At 37.6% G+C, this 27519-nt stretch overlaps 1 protein-coding gene across 1 annotated transcript; it reads right to left on the bottom strand.

Annotated features, from left to right (window-relative positions):
• Positions 1-24: 24 nt before the first annotated feature.
• Positions 25-27519, bottom strand: vstm2a (V-set and transmembrane domain containing 2A). Its single transcript, XM_026914177.3, has 5 exons — positions 26788-27519; positions 25808-25989; positions 4749-4799; positions 4300-4633; positions 25-801 (listed from the first exon to the last, which is right to left on the bottom strand). The coding sequence occupies exons 1-5, from the start codon at positions 26891-26893 to the stop codon at positions 725-727; spliced, it is 750 nt and encodes a 249-aa protein (XP_026769978.2). The 5' UTR covers positions 26894-27519; the 3' UTR covers positions 25-724.

Raw genomic sequence — 27519 nt, 5'->3', positions numbered from 1 at the left:
GACAAACCATGACTAACAGGTTGATAACAGAAATAAGCTCACATTTATTATGCAAAATAAAAAAAAAGAAAAGAAAAAATATCAAAACAAAAAACCCTACAACAACAAAGGAATAGCATGTGCATTTGAGCACGAACAATCTGCATAAAACAAAATCAGGAAACTTCAAAGCAGATTAAACAGCGCAGAACATCACATAGTTAAGCAGAACTCCTATCCAGCCACAATATTTACTTAAATGTCAGTGCTGTTATATTCACATTTACTTCAGTGTCCTTGAACACATAATATTCCAGGATGGATGCAGGCTGTACAAAGTCCAAGAAGGTTCAAAATCATATCATTATATATGTATCTGTATTTATATTTATATAATACACAAATATAAATTCTTTCCAGGCTTTAGAGCATCTTATATTAAATTCACAGCTGGATATGAACAGAAAGAAAATACAACCAAATTATTAATAATATCTGGATGAGATATAAGTCCATAATTAGTTCATGTCCATCCAATGTTAATATCGGGGTCACCAAATACATGTCCAAGAATACAGTCTTATGCTCTAGGCCTTATATTTTTGACCAAAAGTGATTCTGGTATAGATAATTAGAACATTGGGTGCAAAAACTGGGGCAACGGTGGTGTCCGTGCTATGGAAATAGCAGATGATATTTCTCTTGGCTTTAAAAGAACAGTGAAAGGGGAAAAAATAGTCCCAGACTATAGCAAAGCTCCCCTCACACATACGCTAGCAAAAAGCAGGAGAGTGAGTCCATAGCTCGTATCTATCCTGGTACCTGGAAGAAGAAATTACAGGCACATTTGTTAGCCTAAAGCTGACAGAGCAAACAGTAAACAGTGAATCATGGGTATCAATTACATCCAAGTCAGTATTCACAAGGTATCATGAAGCACATGCATTTTGCCAGTTATGGATCTCGTTATAGCTAGAAACCAGTAAATTTACTGCAAGTAAACATGTTGTGGAATCCCGGAAAAGCCTGAATTCTGATACCTATTTCCACAGCTAGTTACACAAAGAGAAGATGATGTTATGGGTTGGGAACTCGGCTCTGTCTGAACATCTAGCAATCCTGCAATACTGGTAGTGCTCTAGTGCAGAGGCTTTATCTAACAGTCTAATCTAACATCTGTCACTCTGGAGCCCTGTATTTTTTTTCCCCTCAGAGAATTGAAAATTGTGTCAGCAGGTTAGGAAATGTGCCCATATTTTACTTCAAGTTAGCAAGGTCAACGATAGAGAATTATAGTTCTTCAGCTATGCATTTAAAAAAAATCTCAATGTCTCAGTTTCTCATTGTCAGTTTTGAGCCTGCGTGTCTTTCCACTTTCCAAGGGCAGTAGATGAATGTGAAAGACCCCCCCCCCTTTACTTATTTGTTTGTTTGTTTATTTTTTTCCCATATATTACACACCACGTCCCTGTAAGGGCTTTAATGTCTGAATTAGGGGAATATACCAGGATTCATCAAATACATAACTGTTCTCCTAAAGTATGTTTGCAGTTCTATTAACATATTATGTAACAAGATGATTTATGAATGATCATTTTGCATAAGAGGGAGTGAATTAATGGATATTGTAATGGGACTCATAAACTGGAGCATCCATTCATGAATTTCCATCAGAAGAATCACAACATGAAGTATAGGCAATTAAAACGTGTGCATTTATTAAAAGAGAAGCTTGTTGACTGAGAATAAGGAACTAGTCATTGATTTATTGATTTATCGATATATTGATTTATTGCTTCCTCAAAGTTATGGTAAAAATATCAGAGGAGGTGTTCTATATACAACTACAAAAAAGAAGGTGAAAGTTAGAAAGAAAGAAAATAGAGAGAGAGAGAGAGAGAGAGAGAGAGATGTATATGTGGCCATAAAACCCCTAATAAAAAGGCAACATTGAGGAAATGGAAAATGAAATTTTCGGTAAATCACTGTGACATTTACGGGATTCTTCCTTTACACCAAGCACTTGTTTGAGAGGAGGAGTGTCTAGGGAGTCTCTCTCAGGAAGGAGCAGAGAATAGAAAGAAGAGAAGACAGATACAAGCTTGTGACCTCATGCTCCTCCCTGCCAGACTTCATTTGGCCCATAGTGATCAACTGAGCAGAAGCTTTGCTTTGGAGAAGCAATCTCAGTTGGCTGAAGTATCCCGTGGTTTCCTCCTCCTCTTTATAGAGAATAATTAATCATTTGTCTCTAAATTGCCACCCTAGGATACTCTATGACAAGAATAATGTAACCTAATGTTGCATCATCCCTGCTGGCTGTTTTCGCTCTCTGAATCTGTCCATTATACATTGCATCTGCACTTTTATAACCAGTTCTGTCCAATTAGCTAAAAGTAGAGTCAAGAGTCATGTCAGAATATCACGGCCTGTAATTTGAGCTTGCTGATCTTCTAGATGGCGTACTGTGGCGGTGTAGTTAGGCAAATGTGCCTTAGGCATTCCAGCTCTGCATTGGAGTTAGTGGTAGTTATGAATATGAGCTAAACTTGAGCTAATGATTTCACGCCTTAATTTTTCTTATTCTGTTGGTAGATTATTTTGTTTTCTTTCAAGATTGCAAATGTTAAAAATTAGCAATATTATCTTATCTTATTATCATAGAACATTTCAATCTTGAAATTAGTAAAATTGTATAGTAATAGGCCTAATCATTTTATTTATGGTCTGTTATCTTATAAAAACAAATATTAACTAAATCTGACTACATTCCAGATATTTCCACCTGCTAAGATTTTTTTTTTTTTTGCAATTTTACAGGTATATCTAAATGTTGTATTGTACAGCAATTTTCTTCTCTCTCTTACTCTGTAGATGGGGCTCTGTGTGTGTGTGTGTGTATGAGAGACAGCGTGCGAAGCTTGTCTGCCATCCCCATGCGAGATTGAGGTGAATATCAGATATTCTGTTAGAGCAGAGTTGCTCACCATGTTGAAATGCCCTTCCAACCTTTCAGCCATCTCTGACAACACGCACAACTGGCCTTTCACCCTGGCTTGTCAGGGTGTAGGATCCTTACTAACATACCGCTGAAACACATGCTGTAAGGTTTTAATCTAAAATATTGTCAGTCTAATTTTGGATCAATATAAAAAGCACTTAAAAGTTCATATTTATTAAAAGATAAAAGTTGTCTAATAAAACAGGCCTATAACAACCTACTTTTACTTTTACAGTCTTGTGTGAAGCAACCGTTTCAAAAGGATTCAAATAAATTTTCTATTAGGATCAGCACTATTCCCCTTATGCAATATCTACTTTATCAAATTGATGAGGAGAGGTATGGCTTTTACTGGCAGGTGAAATGGCCTATAAAGTTCTTTACAGGAACTCCAATAAATTCCATTATAAGTTGCTGCAGTTCGTATGAAGCAAATTACAAAACCTATTAAGCTTTAAAAGTTACTTTTAGAATTTGAATTTATGAATGAATCTAGTATTTAATGTTTTTCTAGTAGCTCCAGTTGAGAGCTTTCATGCCTGATACATTCAGGAAAATGTGTATCAAACTTAATTAGCAGTTGAGAGATTTGACATTTATCACTACACAAGGTAAAGTCCCAGCTCTACTTGATCATCCCTTAAGATAAATTGAAGACATGCATCATGACTTTTCTCTGGCTTGGCACCCAGGTGGTGGAATGAACGTCCTTTTGCTGTCTGAATAGCTGAGTAACTGTCTTCAAACAAAGACTGAAGACCTCTTCAGTAAGCACTTAAACAAGCACTAAATTAAAATGATTAACTCCTTGTACTAACTTCATTCCAACACAATTTTAGCTGACAGTATTATTTAGCTGTCAGAAATCTGACCTATTTGCACTAGCATGCTTTTTTAATGGAGATAATAAAGGACTACTGTAATATTCTGTGGATAAGGATGGCTGCCAAATCCGATAAATGTTACTGTAATAAAATGTAATTTTAATAACAGCTAAAAATACCTGAATGTTCAGAGTTGGACAATAGTGAAATGGCTGTATTTTAGCTGGTGTAAGGCTAAAGTGTGGAGTCCGGTATAGTTTTATGGAGCAGTGCTACATTTCCAGGTGCAGATTGTTGGCATTCTTGAATGTGATGCAGGTGACTCTGCATAGCATTATTTTTAATGATAATGCCAAGTTATGGTTTCTTGGGGTTTTTAAGGAAAAAGATATTAAATTTTCCTTTACACTTGCCTCTATAACCCTTCAGTAGTAAAAAAATAAATAAATAATAAAATCTTGTGAATGCAAAAGCTGTGCCGGGAGCCACTCTTACCTGATCCAGCGCTGTGTTTGACTGTTTTAGACTGTGATGCCTGCGAGGTAGAGGAGGACTGGGAGTGCTGGTCTGAGTTCATACCATCGCTGTCTTGGCCTAAAGCCGAGCTGCTCTTACGAGGCTTCTTATTGGTCAGGTGCAGAGGTGATGTCTTCTTGATGAGTCCTCTACGGACTGTTGCATTGACCTTTAGGAAGGCCTGGGCCTTGTACTCCTTCAGTTCTCCATAGTTGGCATCAGTGACGCGGCACTCATATAGGCCCTCATCACTCTTGCTCACCCGTGCAATTTGAAGCTTGTGGGAAATGTCATTGCCTTGGACCTTGACTGTCTGTGAGAGGAACAGGCAGCAAGGTTTAAAGCATCCAATCTGTCAATCATTCATTTTGATTACCAATTTTTGATTTGCATTTTGCAATCAGTACCCATGAAAAACATCTACTTACACTTATTTTAGTTCCTTCATCATCTGGGTCAGGCTCTGGTATCAGTTCCATCTGGAATTTAACGGAACCATCAAAAACATGAAAGGCTGCCTGCAGGTTTTCATAATTTTAATCCACCTTAACAGTAATTCATAGAGATCTTACATCAACACCCTTCACCTTCAGAAGTTCAGACCACTTCATCTCTTAATAATCATGCTCTGAAATTCTCATTTGCAAGTCATAGTACCAATACAGCCTGTAAATTTTTCAAAGACTCTGTAGCTTTTTCTGTTCAAGGGAGAGGAAAAGACATCATGCAGTTTCTACAAGGCATTTCTTTCTTGACAGCTGAAGGGAACGATGGTTCATTAGAACAGTCACAGCGACAGACGGCAGCTAAAAAACCTTTTTTTTCCTGCTATTTAGTAAGTTTAAAATATTCAAAAAGTACTACATCAAGGAAACAACATCAGGAAAAAAAGCCTGTCACACAGAAGAGGTACAAAGGACAGTGGAGCTGAAGGGTTCCTGGTTTTATCCCTGCATGGGCACTATGGATGCAGAGCTTGTGCTGGAGGGTTTTAGGTTTAAGTGTTCTTCCTTTGACTACAGCCACCAGGTTCTTGAGGAAATCCCCTAACCCTGTGCTGCTCGAGGGATGCTGCAGCAAGACACCCATATTGCCTTTACCCCTCACCCTGTGTTTCCCTACGATAAACTCTTGATCCTGTGACCCTGACCAGGATAAAGTGGTTACAGAAGATGAAGAATGAATGAACGGTGAAAAAGGGTTCTTGTAAAATGACTGGCATCAAGCTTGATGCCATGGTTGGCTTTTGTGAAGGCTAGACACTGAAAGAGAATTGAAAATATGGTAAAACCTACAAAGCCACATGGAAGGAAATAATTTCTGAGTCATAATCTCTCCCACTTCTTAAATGTTGTACTTTATCACAATTAGCTTTATACAATTTACCGTGTACCATAAATTGGACCTCCAATAGAAATCCATTCGTACAAATACAACAAACACAAGCTAATTGTGATCTAATGGATTTCTAATTACAACCCTGATTCCTAACATTCAATTGGGAGTACAACAACTTGATTTAAGCCTGTTAATTTACCTCCAAGTTGAATCACTAGCTTCTGTCCCTGCAGGGCTGAAATTGATGACCTCCGAACTACCAAATACAATTTTTTGCAGATATGTACAAAATGATTTTCAAGCCTATTTAGGTAAAACAAATTTCTAACCACTCAAATACAATACAACAGTTTTGGGAAATTGAAGCCAACCTTTTATGCATAGCCCTATACACAACAACAAAATATTTTTACCATTCAAATGTAAATGCGTCACCGTCTATGGAGCCACCAGTCTCAGGATGTTCTTGATGGACCACTTCTGATTGTTGGCCCTTTACAATAGGCTGCTTCATTCAGAAGACCCTGTCTTGCCTTGTGTTCAGCGAGATTAGCTTCTTTTAAAAGGTGCCCCATGATCATTTTGCATAATGCATGAGGCTCTGAAGTCTGAGTGCTAAATTAATGTCAGAAAAGGAGAATGGCATCAATTCTGGTTTAAAAAAAAAAAAAAAAGGTGTAGCGCCTATGAATGGCTGTGGTTGTGTCGCATTTGTACTTCATTACAATGAAATTTAGCCCTCTGGTCTCCTCATTCTCTGCTATATTTATGAATCCTCGCCCCTCTTTTAGCAAGGATATAAAGCAATCTCAAAGACTGTTAAATGGCATAGATGAAAAAACGAATACCAAATAAACGTTACATAGCCTTTATTGCTGCGTTTGCCCTGCGTATGCAAAATGGAGCACAGATACATTATAATGGCAGCGCCAGTGCTTTAGCAACCCCTGGACCAGATGAACCACAGCTGAGTAGACATATGCTAAACATACTCTCGTTCACACATAATGACCTCAGGGCTCCGTGGAATAAAACAAATGTGTGTGCATCTGCAAATTTCTCAGCACGGCCTCGACTAATTCGAGGCGAACAACCTCTGGACTTGCACTTTTAAGAGCAGAGAGATAAGGGCTAATTACGCTCTTGCATGCACTTAAGCAGTTTTCTTAATAATCACACATCAGGATGTACATTTAATGACATTTAACGGAGCAGATTCCAATATAATTATCTCTCATCATCAGGAGTGGCCTGCTAGTCTGATATTCTCACTTTGTTGTGTTTTAGATTTTGTTGCCCTAATGGAGAATATCAGTGCAACTGGTTTACTTAATTATGTGTTAAGTACATTACTGTCTTTGCAATGAGGAACTACAACCCATGGTAAGCTTTAGAATAGCCATGTTATTCCTTCATTCCTTTTCACTGCATGATACTGCACAAAATATTCACTGGTAAATGTCGAGAGTCATCCAAAATGATCCATAAATCAGAAGCTTTGCTCAAAGAACAGGTACAGACCTCAACTTTTCTACCCTTGTCAATAGTTTCTGTCTATTTTCACCATTGGAAATCTCCTCAGTAGCCTACTTCCAGTGTTTGCTGTGTCTTCAAGCTATCAAAGGTATGATATTTTTTTTTCACTGACAGTCCTTCATAACACTGGCAACACATCCCCAGAAATCTCAAAGACATATAATGTACTCCTTGGCAGCTCCTGACAACTATGAACTTAATGAATTTTGCTAGCTTGCAAACGTGTGTGTGTGTGTGTGTGTGTGTACATATATTTCACTTGCACTTTGGTGTGTTGATGTTCTGTTGATTCAAGTAATAAATCTCTAAACTGCAGAGAATTGTTATACATATGTAGACATCTTGAAGGAAATGACTTGTTAACTCCAGTGAGTCTAAGAAGAGACAGATGTTGGTGATTGATTTTATCTCAGGTATAGAACAAGGGAATACTTGTCACATTTGTTCATGACTTCAGGGTATAACATGACTTACAAATATTGCATGCTTGGTTCAATTTACTGAGGCTTTGAGCACTAAAATACACCTTGCTTTGTGAGTACAGGGAGAACTCATAGCTTTAATAAAACAACTAGCAGAATATCATGCTTTAAATATAGTTTGGGGTGCATATTACACTGTTTAGATACATAGACTCAGTGAGGAGTGGAACTGCAGTTAAGGTTCTCTGCTAAAACAGGTTGCAAGAGAGCCTGCAAGAAAACCACAGTTAGGCTCTTGAGGAACCTTGACCTTCAAAAACTCCACCCTGACACCCAGTAAACATGTTTATATTGAAATATTTGTGATTTCTTGAATGACTCTGGTGCTATTTAGGTGGTTGGCGTTGTGTTTTCATTATTCCTGTGAGAGGTTAGTGGTTGTCTGATGCACAGATGTCACAAGGGGACATTGCTAGCAAAGATACAACGATGATAACAGGGGGGAAAAAATCAGCAATCTCAAACATAAGTGATTATGGTCAGGTTTTGTTGTTAGCTCCTAAAACCAAAGGAGCAAAAGCTTCTATTCTGACTCACCATTTTCCAGCAACGATCACTGTCATACTAATGAGAAATCTAACATAGAATTAGTGGAAACATTGGTGCAAACGTTGGACTCAAAGTTCCAGAATGCAATGGAGATGGAACACAGTTGTTCTGCGTTACAGCAGAGACCCGGAGAACATCGAAATGACAAGAATGATGGTGTTGGTATTAGCATGAAAGCTGAAACTTTGGAAACTGAATTGTTTGAGAAGTGTGTACAGATGAGGAGGTGAAAGAGCTAGACAAACTAATGGATAAAAGCATTGCTGCATCGCTCTTTTTAGGGAGAGAGGACGCAAAGGCTAATTCTCACTAGCTCTACTATCAGCAGACAGTCGAACGGCATTGTGGGTCATGTAGGAAACCATTAGTGAAAACAAACAAACATTAATGAATACATTTTAACTAAAAAAAAATCAACACAGAATTTCATTACAAAATAAATCTTGGATGCCACCGAAGATCACTTGTTAAATATAATATTAATAGCCAAGATGTTCAGGGTGGACTTTTTTTTTTTTTAAATTTAACCCTTAACTTCTCAGATATAAATGTGTATGAATTTAGCACTTATATTTAACATGAATTTTTACATTGGGAGTTCACATAAAATCTCAAACTAAGTTCAGATAAACACTAGAAAGTCCACAGGCTTTATGATTGCACAAATAAATCAAATATCACACTGAAGCATTTCCTTTTCACTGTCTGTCAGCATTGTGCTGACAGACAGTGAAAAGGAACAAAGAAAAAGTGAAAAGGAACAAAGAAAAAGTGCTTTTTTTCTTTGTTCGTTTAACTTGATATTCTAAGAAAGTGCATGTGTTGCATTATTTAAAAGCTGGGCTCCACTATGATTTGAGTCTAAATATAATCGATTTTTCATAGGTTATCAAGAGTTCACATACAAGAAGAAAGCCATGAATGCCCTCTCTCAGAATTTTAGGGAGACTGTAATAAGTTGCAGAGGAAGGTTTCATCCAGTGGATATTTAATTGAATGGAACACTCACTCATTCTCATTTTGTGTTAAGAGTTACAGCAAGAAAATAAGTTTAAATATATACCTAATTGCACATCATATTTCAGTGTACCTCTAGCCAGTGTACCTCTACAGTCAGATCCATAAGTATTTGGACAGTGACACAATTTTCATAATTCTGCCTCTAAGATGTGAAAAGTGTAGACTTTCAGCATTAATTTAACAAAAATACTGCATTAACTCTTTAGGAATTACAGCCTACAATGGAGTCCCTCCATTTTCACAGGCTCAAAAGTAACTGGACAAACTAACATAATCATAAATATTAGGATTATTTTTAATATTTGGATGCAAATCCTTTGCAGTCAATGACTGCTTGAAGTCTGGAACCCATGGGCATCAGCAAATGCTTTGCCAGAGATGCTTTGCCAGGCCTTTACTGCAGCAACCTTCAGTTGCTGCTTGCTTGTGGGTCTTTCTGCCTTCAATTTTGTCTTCATTAAGTGAAAAGCATGCTCAATTGGTTTGAAGTCATCAGACATTAAAGAACCTTTTATGTCCTTAATTCGTCATGAAATAACGAGGAAACATGTCACACCTGGGCATGAAACTACTTATCAGTTAATTGTCCAATTATTTTTGAGCTTGCGAAAATGGAGGGATGCAATATTTTTGTTAAGCACCTTGAATTAAAGCTGAAAGTCTACATTTCAATCACATCTTGATATAATATTATTTGGTGGTAGGTAGATCAAACATATCTGGTGTATATACTGCTGTAATGCAATTGTATTCACAAGGAATAATCAAGATACTTTGTACTCAAAGCATCTTATGTGTGCTTTAACATTTTTAAATACTCTAAATGCAATAGCCTTTTCTCAGTAAATCATGCATTTATCAAACTAATATCCATGTTGAATTAAAGTTCAGAGTGTGCTCTGGGAGAAGGTATGTGGGCAAAACAAAAGTATTAAAATGAAGAATATGTTCTGTTATGTTTTTCATGTAGATCAGAGGTTGCAAAAGCAAGGGCTGCAGATTGGCTCAGAGTAGATTAATACAAAATAAAATTAGTAATAAATAAATAAAATCACTATCCTGTAAATCTAACCCAGTACCTGACAACTTAGCTGTCAAAATTATTAATTGTCTGATTTTTTTTTTCTAAAGATTTAAGAAAAAAAAAGTGTTTGCTCTGTTTTGTAAATCAACATAAACATTATTCTGACTGATATTCTGACTGATCACCTTTGTCCTACAATGAAACATTTCTACCCTGATGGGAGTGGTCTCTCCAGGATGACCCCATGAACAGGGCACAAGGTCTAACTTAATGGTTTATTGATTATGAAAATGATATACTGTATATAACCTCATGTGCTCATAGCACATAAGCTATGACTGCTGCTAAACCTAGTTAGACAGCGTGCTCCACCACCTCCTTTATCAAAACCCCAGCTGAGGGAGTGTCTGCATTTATACTGCCAATCAATTCTGACTTTTTCACTGTCTTCTAACTTGGATCAGATTCTTCACATCCAATAAGGGCTACATTCAAATGAGGTTCTAAACCTAAAACATATCTGATATCTGGTCATTTAACTCACATCTAAATGCTCATATCTAATTTCCCTGATAATTCTAAAATTACAGTCATTGTTATGCTCATATAGGTGAGACCATATAATCATTTGGTGCTTAAATGAGAAATGAGGTTAGTCAGTGAAATAAACTGGCTTGTCAATCTGTTGGGTGGAAAAAAAAACTACAGAAACCGCACTGTCTACAAGGATATTTCTCAGGCCATGGCAGAGCAAAGATACAGTCAGTCCACTCTTCTGGGAAGGCTTTCCACTAGATTTTGGAACATGGCTAAGGGGGTTTACCCATTCAGCTACAAGAGCATTAGTGAGGTCAGGCACTGATTTTGGGTGAGGAGGCCTGGGGTGCAATCAGCATTTCAATTCATCCAGAACCTTTTTAGTGGGGCTGAGGTCAGGGCTCTGTGCAGGCTACTCAAATTCTTCCACACCAACCTTGGCAAACCATGTCTTCATGGAGCTCGTTTTGTGTACAGGGGCATTGTCAGTTCCAGTGAAGGGAAATTGTAATGCTACAGCATACAAAGACATTCTAGACAATCTTTGCTTTAAACTTAGTGGCAACCGTTTAGGGAAAGCCCACATACGCCTGTGATGGTCAGGTGTCCTCATACAATTGTCCATATAGTATATCATGACAAGGTTCTGTTCGGCATTTTGGTCTAAAATGAGTTAACCACTGTGACAAGCAAGAGGGAGGGGACAGGTGGTGAGGATGCACGCGTCACACTGAGCTGTCTAATCAGTGGGAGAGAGTGATAAGAGCGGCTGGAAATGCCCTGAGAGAGATAGAAGCATGAATGTTTTATGTTTGTGCTGCATTTGGTGTTTGTTATGTTTGAGTTCTGTTTACTATTAAACTTTACATTGGCGTTCACTTGGTTCCCGCCTCCTCCTTTCCCATCCGTGAAGCTTGTTACAACCACAAATGGAAATCGGATATGGGTCAGTCAAGTCTTACATATATGCAAACAGGCGGGACACTCTGTGTCAAAATATTGGAATGTGCATCAAGGCCTATAATAAGTAAATGAAGCCAATATCTTTTTGAAGAATGGTGTTCATCTCTCCAGTACAGTTTCAGGGACGTGTAGAATCTACGCCAAGGAGCACTGAAGCTGCTCTGGTAGCTCGTGGTGGCCCAACACTTATTAACACATTTTATGTTGGCTACTCAGCAGATGCCTCAGCAGGTGCAATTAACATTGCCCTGTATGAAGCCATTTAGGATCTGCAGGTGTGACTCACTATGAAGGGAGAGACACCCGAGATGATGGATGGCTTTAGCCTTGAACTAGACATTCTATCTGCCCATGACTGACAGCCTGGAATGAATTATTTCACTTGGATTTGGAGTGGTTTCGCTCCACATCCTTCCCTGAAGCACAATTTTTTTTGTTGTCTGGGCTCTATATGTGTCTTATGTCTTTGCTGTCCCCTGACTTTACTGTCTGGTCCAAAACACACACACACACACACACACACACACACACACACACACACAAATAGATCACAAATTAGAGTTTTTGCTGACCAATACAATCTTTTTCTTTTTATAATATAAGATCCCTGCAAACATGTTCACAAAACCTTGTGTCTTGGATACTGGCAAATATGATTACTGGCATTTGTGCACATGAGGCAGACCATAATTCACATGATACAATAAAAAATTATGTACTATTTAAGAAATTTAAAAAAACAAAAAACTACTGAAAGGTTCATTTACAGTAAGCATACACAATGTTAAAAACATGCACTTGTTTTCCCTACATTATATACAATGAGTCAATAAGAAATATCTAAAAGTAAAAAGCTCCAGGTGTTTTGCAGCTCTGTAGCTAAGTGCATTTGTCTAACTATAGAACCTTAGTACTCTGATGTTCTCTCTAAAACATGTCTGGCTTAATTGATGAAGGGACTGATAATTTGCCAAAAAGTTGATGTAGGTAAAGTAGGCACATCTGTGAAGTGATGTGGCACTAGAGTTTGAAATCCCTACTGCAGTAAACTATTTTCATGTTTAACATTTTCGGATGAATGATTTCATCAGGGTTTATTCATACGTACAATACCCTACTTTTACTATTAGACTGTAATATTTTAAGCCGAAGAATTCTGGCACTTGATCAGATTTATTTTGTGTAGGGATTCAAATATGCAAACTTTTAACCTTGTTTCACGACTTATCATCACTATGTCTGTATGTTGTATAAGACTGAAGAGGATAACCAAGGAATATTTCACCCTCACGCTAACATTTCTGTTCAATACATGTAACGCTTGCTCAAACATTTAATTCCCTATATGATGCCTGTAGAATCAACTGTACATTGATTCTACAATGTTGTGGCCATGATACTAAGTAAACAAGGTGAGCTAACAAAAACCAACACAAATTGAGTGAGCTGGAAAAAAAAAAAAGCTATTTTTTTGGGTACTGTGGTGCTAATCATTTCAACATTATTCTTATTCACGTGTAACTAGTTAATCCACTGTGCAAACATACATACACAAAGACACAGAAGCTTGAGAGAATTAATGCGGACAAATGTTTGCTTGTGCCACAGCACTGTTGAATTCATGATTCCGATTGGTAAGGTGTTGATTAACTTTCTATAACAGCAGAGCTCTGACAGGAGTGCCAGCTGTAATTCAAATCACAGGTTTATATTAACGTGCTTGTTCTACTACAATACTACTATAATTTCTATATAAAAGGTTAAAATGTACAATGTAACTTTCATTAACTAATAAAAAAAATTGTAAACCTTGGCAAATTCCTGTAGTATATGAGGAATAAAACACTTTGGGACATGCTTCACGTCGGGCTGCATCACATAACCCTGCCATTGATTATTTTCAACAGCACTTCTCGTTGTGTTTTATTCCTTACTAAAAGAACAACAAATTGAGACCTTATAATTATAAGGTTCTATCTCACAATTTTGTTTATATTAATATATTAAAACATAAAGGCCCTCAATAACCTCAATAAGGTCTTAGCATATATAAACTTTCAATTTGAGTATTATTTTTGATACTTTTCAGCAAAAAAATTGTGGAAAAAAAACTATACTTACTGTATTGGCATAAAAATAATATCTTTATAATGTTAACTTATTTTTTTTGCAACAAAAATAACAAGATTAAGTCTGACATAACCCTATAGTTCTTTAAATGTAAACAATCTTAATGCTAGGTCAAATTTCCTTTTTTTGTAATAATCTGTCCAAATAAATCACCAAATTCCATGTTTATATCTGAAATCCCTGATTCAGAGTGTGTTCTCCACATTGTGAAGTTTAATGCCATTTATTAATACTAAATATCCTGATTGCATGATTGCATAGCAATGTAATACAAGAGGTTTTTGTCCATGCAGTAAAACATTCATTGTATTGACGATTTTTTTGTAGCTTTTAAGACTATTATTTACATGGTACTTATGAAGCACAGCTGTGAAAAACCCACAAATACACACAATACCATTTAATCAGTGCTCATCGGTTGCCACACAATACAATATGCTTTTCCTACCCTCTGCCAACGACTTTCACACAATGAGGCGCAGTGGCAATTACAGCTTCAAATCGACATCCTTAATCAAAACAGTGTGGCAGTTCCATTTGAGCAGGCTGCATGAGCCGAAGCCCTCCTGAGTGAATGCATTTTATTTGGTGGCAGGAATGAGAGGCAAGAGGCCCATTGGCAGAGCAGAGGGCAAGAGGCTAAACCCAGAAGGGGGTCAAAGTCATCCCACACATCAAACTGAGCCGTCTGTGTTTAATCTAATCTGCCACTTTTATGTGTGGGCACTCATCTCCTTTACGGCTGCAGGCAGACGTCCACAGGCTTCTCTTCCAAAGAGTCACAATTGGCTCTTAATTCATCCCATTATAGCAAAGGACTGAGGGGTATTTAGATAGGCACTGTGTATAGTTTAGCATAGGAGACCGAGGAGGCACATACGCTCTATGGTATTTGCCCAGAATGTGGGGCACATGAGGTTATATATTTAATTCTATAATAGTCCTAAAAACTATGGCAAAATACCTAAACAATAAGACTGCACAAAACGAATGTGTGAACAGCTATGACAAATATCATTTGTCATTTTAAAATAATATAATGTAAAATAAAACTGTGAGGAACAATTTAACATTTAACATGTTTTTACACTACTGACTTTCTCTTCTAGGGTCAATCTAATCATTATTCCCTGTTACGAAAACAATAACCAATTTAAATTACAAATAAGGAATTTAATAGAGTATATATTTTAAACAAAAACACAAGAAACATGACATTTTTGGATTTAAATGGATCTTTCTCTCAAACTCTTTATCTAAACTGTATCATCATTAATCTTACCAAGCCAAGCTCCTTCCATGAAATGTAATATGATGCTATAACATCAATTGTTTAGTATATTTCACTCACCAACAGGAGCTTGTGGGTGCTTTAGATTTTAATGTTTGTGCATCATCAATGCACTGCTACAGATTTCTTCTGGGGTGTTTCAGTGTGCACGGAAAGAAGAGAGCATGGCTCACTCTTGTGTTTCTATTGTTCATGCTTTTAATTCATTCATGCATGAATTTGCGATAAAGTTCACAACTTGTAAACCTTTTTTCTGACAAATAAATTCCTCTAATCCCATGCAATCGAACACTGATTATCTTGAGATTCCAATCAATATAAGTCCATGAGTAATTTACAGTTAAGCTTTGGATTCTAGTCTGTGCTAATTTCCCAATTTAACAAAACAGCAGTACCTTCCGCTTCCTTTCCACAAGTGACACATGAACAGTTGGAGGCAGAACAGGATGACTGAACACAGATTTGCTGGCACAATGCAACCACCACAACAGGGTCCAGAGTAGCACACAAACAATTCTGTCATATTTCATTTACTTCTTTTAAAACAATGCAATATAACCCAATGTTGAATACAACAGGCTGGCGCCGCAAGCAGTTCTGTAAAGCATAATGCAGACATGCACATTTGTGCATGTGGCAAGAACAGCTCTAGCCATGTTCTTGCAAGAGGCTGCGACAGATCAAATGCAAGTCATTCACTAATTGGATGCCCTCGTGCCCAGTGTCTTCAAAGAGAACAACGTTTGTTTTGATCTAGTAAATTGAATTGGACCACGCTGCTGGCATCTTCACTGCATAGTGCATGTTCACTGAATCCTCGTCCTCCTCCCCCTCCATCCTTCTGTCCACTCATTTTCTTTCTCTCTCTCCCCCATCTCTTCCTCCCTGCGCCACTCTCTCTAGCTTGTTGCAGTATCCTTTGTCCATGATTATGGTGGGAAAATCACTTTTGAGGAGTCATTGTAATTTAAGACAGCACATACACTGCAGATGCACTCATTTAACACTGCAGTCACACCAATTCTTATTTGTCTACTTTCGGGAAAAATTGACTTTTCACCCATGATAAATGAGCACCCTCACTGAAATGGCTTCTAAAACAAATCTTAGCCTTTCGGCAAATCACAGAGTAAGGATATCTCTGTAGATAATTTTACCTCTCAGGGTTTTCTCCTACAGCTCACTGGCAGTTTTCTCCATCTGATCTTTTTAGAGCTTGGAGCATTAAAGCCAAATGTCATATTTAGAAATTACTGACCAATTTTAAGTCAATATTTATGCCGGGGATGTTACGCATTTTCAGAGATGGGTTACACAATTGCTTATGTCAACATACATAAGCAATTGTGTAACCTACATGAGGTGTCTAAGAAGGGGTTTTTCAATAGCATCTAGGCCACTACCTTTAAAAACACACACACTCGCTTTTAAGCCCCCAAAAAATCAGGCACAGAACACACAGAATGGAGAAGGAAATAGTGTTCTTTTTCCTTGCTGCCAAATGTAATAAAATACAACATAACAGCAAGAAACAACATAAAATAAAAAATAAAAAGACTAATACATAATATGATATATAAATGACAAGATGACAAGCATTGAAACAGTTAATAACAGGGTCTAGTACTGCCAGTATAGTGCTGCATTTTGAATCCTATACTACACCCTATTATTGTGCATTTTATTTTTTATATTACCAGACAACAGTTAGTTGCGTGCACAACTTAGTGAAGCAAAAAGATACTAAATGAAGGTCATGAAATTGTATTGTGGGATAGAAGCTATCCCATAGGATATGTGCATGGGATAAAAGCTATTTTATCATACATTTATTTTAAAATTGTGAATTGTCAAATGGATATAATAATGCCAATTTTTTTAGTTCAATGTGCTCTTCTGTAAAGAAAACCTGAGCATGGTTTGAAGGATAAGCTGACTGAGCACCCATCTTCTATGCTTACAGCTCACTGTAATTTAATTCATAATGTTATTCATGAAAAATTCATGCTTGTCATTGAGATAAGCAATATCTCAACAAAATAAAAAGTTAAATAACTTTAAAGGGACATAAGGATCATGTATGCCCCTCAAATGGCATTCCAAAGTTCTTTTGGGTGTACTTACAGCCCAAACCATAATTTCAGGGTGACATATTGTGGTTATATCAAATTGTCAGAAATTTGTAGTTATGTCAGAATAACAATGTGTGCAATTTCATTATTAAATCCTCTTATTTGTGCACTTAACTCTGAATATGGCCCTAAGAGTGTATACCCAGTGCCTTTTTTTTTTTGCTAGCTATGTGTAGTGCTTTTAATGTCAGTCCTCTTGTTGAAGTTCAACCTGCACTAGCATGCATTCCACACGGAGGACAAACATTTGCTCTGTCATGCTGCTGCACTCACAGATTATTAAGGTCAAATGTCATGACATTTAGAAGCAATCAAACCTAATCAGCCATGCCAAATGTTGTACCAATGCAGAACATGATTTGAGGAAAAATATTTATATCTCAACCACTCTGTTAATCTATCATATATGTCATTTAAATGAGGAAAAAGTCCTGTACTATTGTTTAATCATGCTCTGTGATAGATTTACTGAAAACATCATGAACAACTCCCAATTATAATCTGACTGGCGCACATATACACTGGAAAATAGGAAGTGCAGGATGTATTGTTTAATTAATTAAATCATGTATTGCATTTTAAACACCACAATATTTTTCTACCTAGGCCTTAAAGGTCAAATGTACTGTGCATTCTTGAATTAGGCCAGCTATATATCACATAGACATTCTCCACTAAACTTTTCATAGAATTTCTAATGAAATTATGTACGGTAACAAAGAAAAACAAAAAAGGCCCTGATCAATTCCTTCTTGTTCCCCTTTTGCTTTTCCTACACTTTCTTTTGTAGTGCACAGCAGTATTTAAACTATGTCTATGTGTGCAAATACAGCTCCCTCTTGGATCAGTTCTTAGTTCAAATTCTATTAAGTGCCATTTGCAAAGACCATGACATCCATTCCATTACAAATGTCCACTGGGAAGTGTTTATAAGTAATGGGAACAGAGATAGACCCAATATTTGCAGTTCTTATTTCCATTCTTGTATTCTCCAGTCAGTCATTAGATGTATGAATATCAGTCCAAGAGATGTGATGCTGCAATGTACCGTATATTATGTATACTTTAATCCAGTGCTACTCATAGCCCCATGTTTCCATAAAGAATAGCCAGGGGGTCCATTATTTGATTTTATATTTTATAGCCAGAATATTATTGCTCACATTTAAATAATCAACCTAATATTCGAACAGTTTGATTATGTTCATAAACGAAATCTGTTTTTAGGGGGTCTGTGGAATTTATTTTGCAGTTAAAGGAGTCCTTGACTGCAAAAAGTATGACAACCCCTGGTTTAACGAATGAGCATGCAATAATAAATGATTCTTTAATCAGTAGATTTTAGTTAAAAATTGATTTTTAAATCTACGTTTTTGTTGAGAAATTGTTTGGCTCTTTCACTAAGTGCAGCTAATTAACCATAATGGCCCAATAATGGTGTATTTAATATATTTGATATATTTAAATGTATTAATTATACATTTAAATGTGGAAAGTGGTAATTCCTAATTGTGTTGTTGAGTGTAGAATGTTCTTTCACAAAGCCACCATAGTCTTGTCTGTCCATGATGAATTACCATTATCACATGGTAACATTTTCATTGTGTAAACTTTGAGATAAGCATGCTGTCTTTACTTTGCCTGTCAGTTTCACTGTAATTGTGCACTATTTGCAGAGATCTATTTCTTGATAATGCAAGTAAAACACATGATTTTTTTTTGAAAAACCCAGATTGGTTTTGTGGTTTCTAATATGATGCTTTAAATGACTTGCTTTAGAAGGAGGACATGGTCATAGATCAGCATAAAAAGTCATTTATTGAGACCCAAAACCCATCTGCAGGTAACAGAATGATCAGGACAGTGACAACACTGATCGTCAATGTGTCTTCTTAATGAGGAACTGGTCGATGGGAGCAGTTATCAGAGCCAAGTGTTTTCATTGAGCTGCCATCCTTATTGTCATCAGCCATCGGGGTTAGGGAACTTGCTAGAACATTGACCAGAGACCAGGCTGAATGAGAAAGCCTAAGAGAATATACACTGACCAGCCATAACATTAAATCCACATGCCTAAAATTATGTAGGTCCCCCTTGTGCTGCCTAAACATCACTGACCTGTTGAGGCATGGACTCTACAAGACCTCTGAAGGCGTGCTGTGGTATCTGGCACCAAGACATTAGCAGCAGATCCTTTAAGTCCTGTAAGTTACCAGGTGAGGCCTCCATGGATCGGACTTGTTTGTGCAGCACATCCCACAGATGCTAGATCGGATTGAGATCTGTGGAATTGGGAGGCCAAGTCAACACCCTGAAGTCTCTGTCATGTTCTTCAAACCATTCCTGAACAATTTCTGCATTGTGGCAGGGCGCATTATCTTGCTGAAAGAGGTCACTGCCATTAGGGAATACCATTGCCATAAAGGGGTGTACTCGGTCTGCAGCAATGTTTAGGAGGGTCGTGCATGTCAAAGTAACATCCACATGAATGCCAGGTTTCCCAGCAGAACATTGCCCAGAGCATCACACTGCCTCTGCCAGCTTGCCTTCTTCCCACTGTGCATCCTGGTTCCATCTCTTCCCCAGGTAAGTGACACTCATGCACCCTGCCTTTTCACATGATGTAAAAGAAAACATAATTCATCAGACCAGGCCACCTTCTTCCACTGCTCCATGGTGCATTTCTGATGCTCACATGCCCATTGTAGGGACATCTGGTGGTGGACAAGGGTCAGCATTGGTACTCTGACCGGTCTATGGCTATGCAGCCCCATCTGCAGCACTGCGTGTTCTGACACCTTTCTGTCATAGCCAGCATTAACTTTTTCAGCAATTTGTGCTACTGTAGCTCTTCTGTGGGTTCGGAGCAGATGGGCTAGCCTTCGCTCCCCAAGCACATCGTTCACCGGTTGTCTTTCTTTGCGCCACTTTTGATAGGTACTAACCACTGCATACCAGCAACACCCCACAAGACGTGCTGTTTTGGGGATGCTCTGACCCAGTCGTCTAGCCATCACAATTTGGCCCTTGTCCTTACACTTATTCATTTTTCATGCTTCCAACACATCAACTTTGAGAACTGACTGCTCACTTGCTGTCTGATATATCCCACCCCTTGACAGGTGCCACTGTAACGAGATAATCAATGTTATTCACGTCATCTGTCAGTGATTTTATTGTTATGGCTGATCAGTGTATGTAATCTGTTAAGCAGAATGTCTCAGCAAATATCCGGCTTTTTCTTGTTGAGTTCATCAGTTTTATCAAATCACTGCACCATGATAGTTTAATCATTATTCTCAAACGATCTGACCTATGCACCATGTGTAAGTGTTTTCTGTTACCTAACAGTAATATTTAGTGGATCTGTAAGTTTTGCTAAAAGTATATGGCTTGTTCTGCCATAATACTTTATTTATTTACAGAACTTTTTCTATGGCACATTGTTTATGTAATCGTGTATTCAGTAGGTGCAGGGTTTAAATTATTATTTTACTTTATTATTTGCTTCATGGCTCTCTTTGCCATTTTTGACAGCCTAAACACCAGACTGAAATCAACCTTACTTACATTTTCAGCATTGATAAATGGTTCTACTTCAGATCTGTGTGCATTTTACTTTACTACTGTGTGCATTTTTACACTACCACTACCATTATACCTATATTATTGGCAAAAAAAATCAATATAATAGACAATTAAATCACAATTGTTTGTATGAAAATTCTTCGTCAGCCAAAATGTAATAAGCAAGGCATAATATTCAATTTTAACAATTATACACATGCTTGGTAACTCGAGGCCCACACAGTGTTCCCATTTGAGTACTTTCAAAAGGGAACAGCAAATTGACCATATTACTGCCAATTAGCAACAAAACAGATAGTACCTTTGTAATCCACGTTTTGTCGCATCACACAGAGCATTATTTGTACGTTATAGATTCACAGATGCTGATATGGTCACAATTTTATACTAATGTTGGTGGACTGTTTAGCTAAAGTATGTTAATGCATTTTAGTCACAAACAATTCCCAGTGATGCAGACATTGATACTTATGAAATCTGCCAGTAGATCATTTTAAATGTTTACCCACATGGCTTTGTCAAGTGTTTGAACATGCTCGGTAGGCAACCCTGCATAACCGCCACACAGCCACATACTGGAGATGCACAACTTGATGGTGAGTCACTTAACCCCTGCCTTTGTTATTTTTCAGGAATTCCAGATGAATTTTTGGTGATCTGGTACCACAGATGCCGTTTAAATCCCAGTTGTCAGGCTCATGGCCTTGACTACTAGACATGTGTTTGCTCTACCAGTTGGAAGCACCGTGATGCCTAATTAAACAATGGAAGTAGGATTGGTGAGGGTCAGAATAATCAAATGAATCTGCTGTCCAGATCTGAACATGCCAACATTGCAGATGAGCCAGTTTACTTGAGTAATCTGCTGGTGACTTAACCTGGTTCACTGAGCTCTTGGTTTTAATATATGTTAATGCATGACATGACTACACTAATAGACATTTCTATGCAATTAATTTGAGGGACTTTATAAAGAATGGAAAACAAAAAAAGCATACTTTATCTGGTTTAAATGAATATTCAATGTATTATGCATGACATTCTCTTTATCCAGAGAGGTAAAATCTAAATTCCTCACTTCTAAAATCAGTTCTTGTGAATATGGTTTCCCTAAAGCATAGTTGCAAAATATCATAATAAGATGGGAGAAAAAGGTTTCTTTTAAACATACACACATGCTTCTGAGAATCTCAGACCAAATCTCAGTTGAGGGATGATTATGTCTTTGACAATTGATCTATCATTTTGTATATGCATAGAAAAACAGTTGCTGTGTTCCTGCTATGGTGGTACCAGCTATGAACTGCTCTCAGAATTAGGATACAACGATATTTTCAGGACTAGCAAACATGATTTCTTCAAGTAGGAATTGTCCATGGACTAACATTCCTTTCAACCAATTATTGCCGTTGCACATTAGCTGGCTAGATAGTTATCAATACAAAGTAATAAGAGTCTTGATTTAAATGAATGATGAAAGAGATGCTGAATAAACAAATCACTAGCAAAATAGGGATTAAATTGTTGATTCAAGCAATATATGGTCAAAGTTTTCAACAAATAAATGAAATGCAGAGCCATGCAAAAGCTTTTTTTTGTCTGGAAGCTGGTGATTTTCAAGTGGCTCAAGAAAGGAGCTGTAAGAGGTGCACACTGATGACATAAAATGGCAGTAATAACAGAAAGAGATGTTATTCCAGGAATGACATTTTTCATACTAGCAGGGACTTTCTCTTTTTCAGGGGGAAAAAATACATAAAAATAAGACTTAATTTTTGACACCCACATCATCTTATTTACTGTTGACTGTTGCTTTTGCTTAAGTGGATTTTTTTTTTTCATTTGTGGAACAAATACAATAATAATGCTAAGTAAAAACACCAATGATGCTAAGTAAAAATATACGGAAGTGTGTAAGGTAGAGATTTGAGCTGATTTCTTTCTAACCCAGACCGTAGATTCATGCAGAGTATCAATGCGAAATATTCCCTTGATTTGGTGTCCACAGAGATTTATTCAAGGGATTACTTTCTCCTTAATTCATTTTTAGCTACTAGAAGTAAACAGACTAAGCATACATTGTGCAGTCAAAGTACAAATTACGAAAAGGGACAAATAGCAGAAACATACAGTATGTTTTGGGTTCCTTGTTATGAATGAAAGAATTGTGTAATGGCAAGTGCAGCTTTTCTGTTTACCATGCTTGCTGTTTGGAAGAGACATGGCATGATTACAGACTTGGAATACTTGACTTAAAAAAGAGCACAATTAATGTGTGGTTTAATGTGTATGCACAAATGTTTTATCCCTATGGTGACACCCCCTGCTACATGGCGTTCAATATCATCACCATCTGTCACTGATCCTACTTGAGAACATCAGATTCACCCATTAGGATTTTGATAGCATTATAATTTTGATACCATTACAAATATTTAAATGAATATTTCTTCATTCATTATTATTAAGAGTGTAAGATCTCAAAGGGCTCTCCCTTCTCATTTTCAGACCCATGCATGACATCAGCTTTATATTATGCTTAACACAACAACATTACTGCTGCAGCCCACATCACCAGTATGCTGAATACAAATTCATATTCATGTTCTAAATGGATACTCTTCATAGGTTAGCACTTTGAGTGTAACATCTCAGTGCCCATTTGCAGTAGTCACCCATCTTCTTACTCTGATTTGTCAATAACATCTTTTCATAGAATACCTCTTCAATCCTTGTTTTGGTCAAAGCCTCAGCTCACCAGAGACCCAGCTGCCTGTCATCTGAAGCATGCTGCTTTGGAAAGAATGAGTTTCTATGAACAACGCCACTTATGGCACAGCAGCTATTGTCATTCCAGATCTGAAATTGATAGAAATCGTGGATCAAAGCCTCAGCAATATGTGCATGATAAGTGACAACAATAGTGTAGTAATAGTGGTATTAAACCCAAGCAGATTTTTCTGGGGAGAGAAAAAAGAGCTACCTTTGCCTCATTGTGCAGACCAGGTGAAGGAAAAGGCACTTATGAAAGGAAGCAAGTCTGCTCTTGGTGTCAGCGATGACAAACTGTAAAATGCCGCCAAATACACAGAGACTGAGTGAAGGCTTAACACGAGCAAGCAGTGGTATTACTGCAGTGCCATTGACTGCAATTCTACTGTAATAAAAAACAGCTCTGATGACTTAATGGAATGTCACAACAAGCCATGGCATTTGCTCAAAGTGATTATGAAGCATTGTGACAAGGTTAAGTATATCTGTGCCTCTCTAAAATGTGAGCTACAAGGCAGTCTTAGACATGATAAGGTGTAACACAGATTACAATTTGCTTTATAAATAAACACAGAACATGTCACACACTACAAATGGGTGTCACAGTGCTTTTGTAATGCTGTCACAAATGTTTCAAGATCAGCTCCTTTTAGAAACATCACAGACACAGACTGTCACACACAGACTTGTTGTCATTCAAGCAATGCCATTACTAATAAGCCTGCTGGAAGCCTAAGATGCCATCTCCAGATATGCCTCAGTCCTACATCCTGTCCTTCAAAATGAGTCCAGTTGCCTTACGGCGAGTGTGTCATACAAATCTATGGGGATCTCAAGAAAGGTGAGACTTAAATTTAGTGGGAACCATGCTGGTGGAATCTCACTGACATTGAGTCACACTGACAGCTTTGAGTATATCTGAGTTTTATATAAACAGCAGCCAATTATATAAAGACTATATTGTGCATGTAAATACTATATATATATATATATATATATATATATATATATATATAGAAATAATATGCATAGGATTATTTTTTTCACCATCAAAATCGCAGTTCCATTTGAGGTATGTATGTATGTGTGTGCGTATATATATATATATATATATATATATATATATATATATATATATGCAGCTCACTAAACACAACATACGTACTCAACTTACATTTAAAAAATAACTGCGATAAAACAATATAGAATGCAGGAGGTTTCTGAGCTCTGTCAAACAGAAGGAACATAAAGACATAAGGACTGTTCTGCAGTAGAGAGATAATGGATAGCTTTGCGTTTCAAAGCATTTCTGCACAATAGATATAGATGTTGCAACTTTACAAAGCAAGGCTTTTCTGGTCTCTCAAGTCAAGCAAATCAGTAGATGAACATAGTTCAGCTTCAACATATGTGAAGGTATACCTACTCCACCTGATTGATCAATTTATCCATATTTATCAGCAGGCTAATATTCAGTAAATGCCAGAAGATCACTTCATTTTAGCACTGGCTTGTCGATATGAGCAAATTGCTTTATATAGTGAAATGTGCTCTCAAAGCAGAAAGTATCATGATCACTTTGGTTAGACGACACAAATGCATACTCACTAAAGCCACCGCTGTTGACATACCTTTGTAATTGTTCGTTTGTGTTAAGCTTATAGACAAATGATGCATTAATTAATTATTTATATAGTGTTCATAGATGGCACTTTTTACAGAATATTACCTGAATGATACATTCTGCCACTAACACATGGAAAATTAGTATATACCTGGACACTAGATCTATCTACCTATCTATCTGTTATAAATATGATATATTATTTATGTTTACCATCCTTCTTATTTCGCCCTATCAGTGAGCTCATACTGTTCATCATTTCTACAGCTTTTGTCATTCAATTAGGAAATTAAAAAAAAAAAGCTGTACAGTTGTTACCCTCCTTACTGATAAGCCTGATGAATTTTTAGGACGTCATCTCCAAACCAAATATAATATAATCTAACATCCTTTGAAAATGAGACAAAGTGGGGATCTGAACAAGTGTATATATATGTAATGTTATATAGTCCACCACTCTTAGATTTTTCCCCATCTTGTAGCGCCATAACGCGTGATTACCTCGGTCTCCTCCTCCTCCGCCTCCTCCTCCTCCTCGCTCGTTCTCGGCTCCTCAGGAGCGCGGATGAACCACCACTGGATCTCCAAGTAAACGGAGGAGGTGCCGCTCTGGAAAGCGCACGCCATCTCAATGTTCTGGCCCTCCCTGGCAGTGATGTTTGATGGCAGATCGGTGAATCTGCCTGCGAAGCAAACGCGCCCATACATGAGCCATGGCAAATGCGCAACAGAAAAGCACAGTCTGTCGCGATGTTACTCTTTTACGATGAGTTCAAATGCAGCCGAATTATATTATGCATCACATAATAAAAATCGCCTGGCAACGTTTAAGATCAGTACTGATTCTAGTTGCCCACGAGTATGGGCTAATTTATGGGGAACATATTTCATAGGATTATTTTTCCACCAAAAAAAAAAAAAAGCCAGTTCCGTTCGAACTACAGTTCGAGGTCTACACAAATTAATAGTCCACATGGTAAACTGACTTTTGCATCCACGTTTTTTTTTTTTGGGGGGGAGGGGGGTTGAAGGGAGGGGGGGGATGCTGAACGTGAGAAGCCAAAGCCCGAACACGAGCCTAGCTTCTGCACATCCGACAACTTGAGATGCAGCTCGCGCGTGACGCCCCTTCAAAGTTTATTCCCTCGCGCTTAACGGCAAGAAAGAGCATCACGAGCTCTGGCGAGAGCGAGCACCATGCATGGTCACTAGCGGGGCCAAAAGGCACATTATTCAGTTATCCGAAATCAACAGTTGTTACTAGACTACATGCCCTAAAAATCATCATTCTGCCAGTTAACCTGCGAATCACATCAATCGAGATTAATACTGTGATCGATATAAGCGCGTCATCCAGGACGAGCAAAGAAAACAAATCATTTTGATTAAAGTGTGATCAGAAATATGATCTATCTATCAAAATTTTTCTTTCTTTCTTTTCTTTTTTATTTATTTATTTATTTTTTTTAATAATCACTCACCTTGAAGAGAAAATCCGATCTGGATCGACAAACAGGAAAAGAAAACCAATCCAACAGAGTCGTGTAAGGTCCACATCGTTTCCATATGACGGAGAAGGTCTCGCATCAACCGGAAAAAAAACAGCAATATGTTCCGAAGAAGAAAAAAAAAAAAGAAAGAAAGAGAGAAAATGTCGTTTTGTGGGTGTTAAAAAGAAGTCGATGAAATGTAGTTGGACTTTAAATGGCGACTGTGTTGCATCGCTCTAACTTCAGGCTCAGATGCGACTCCCGGTGAAGTTGTGCGCTGTAATGCTGGGCTCTGTGTGCGCGAGCCGCTCAGATGGATGTGAGAAGAGGCGCGATGCCTTCCCTCTCGGCGCGCGTGGCCGCTGCTGCTGCTGAAACGTCAGCGCGCGCGGCTCCCGCCAACGGCGCCAAGCTACTGACTGCTGGTCAGACTGCAAACCGATAGCCTTTAAGGTTTAAAACAAACTGCATTTGGTAAGAGTATTAGTTTTAGTAAACTATAAGCTAGTTTAGGTGGGAAAAAAAGTCATACTTGAAAACTGCAACACTCAAAATGAATATATTTGATTTTTGTCGTCGGATTTGGCCAAAAAGCCCTCAAGGCAATGAAGTGGAATTGATGTGAGGTGCCATTTGCTTCTGGGGTTTTAAAATCGGGTAGTTACGTCACAGCTGATCTCTCACTGCATGCTAAATGACTCTCCAAGATGAATGTGAGAATGA

The sequence above is a fragment of the Pangasianodon hypophthalmus genome, chromosome 1, assembly GCF_027358585.1.
Source record: "Pangasianodon hypophthalmus isolate fPanHyp1 chromosome 1, fPanHyp1.pri, whole genome shotgun sequence".
Taxonomy (NCBI): Eukaryota; Metazoa; Chordata; class Actinopteri; order Siluriformes; family Pangasiidae; genus Pangasianodon; species Pangasianodon hypophthalmus.
Note: the sequence above shows the minus strand (reverse complement) of the source record. Positions and strands in the feature narration are given on the sequence as shown.

What these genes read in the sequence shown, in the direction of transcription:
- vstm2a (XM_026914177.3), bottom strand. Translation starts at nt 26,893, where the DNA reads ATGCGAGACCTTCTCCGTCATATGGAAACGATGTGGACCTTACACGAC. An exon ending in CGGAGGAGGAGGAGACCGAG is followed by an intron (nt 4,800 to 25,807) that starts GTAATCACGCGT and finishes GTTAAATTCCAG; the next exon opens with ATGGAACTGATACCAGAGCC. An exon ending in ATGAAGGAACTAAAATAAGT is followed by an intron (nt 4,634 to 4,748) that starts GTAAGTAGATGT and finishes TTCCTCTCACAG; the next exon opens with ACAGTCAAGGTCCAAGGCAA.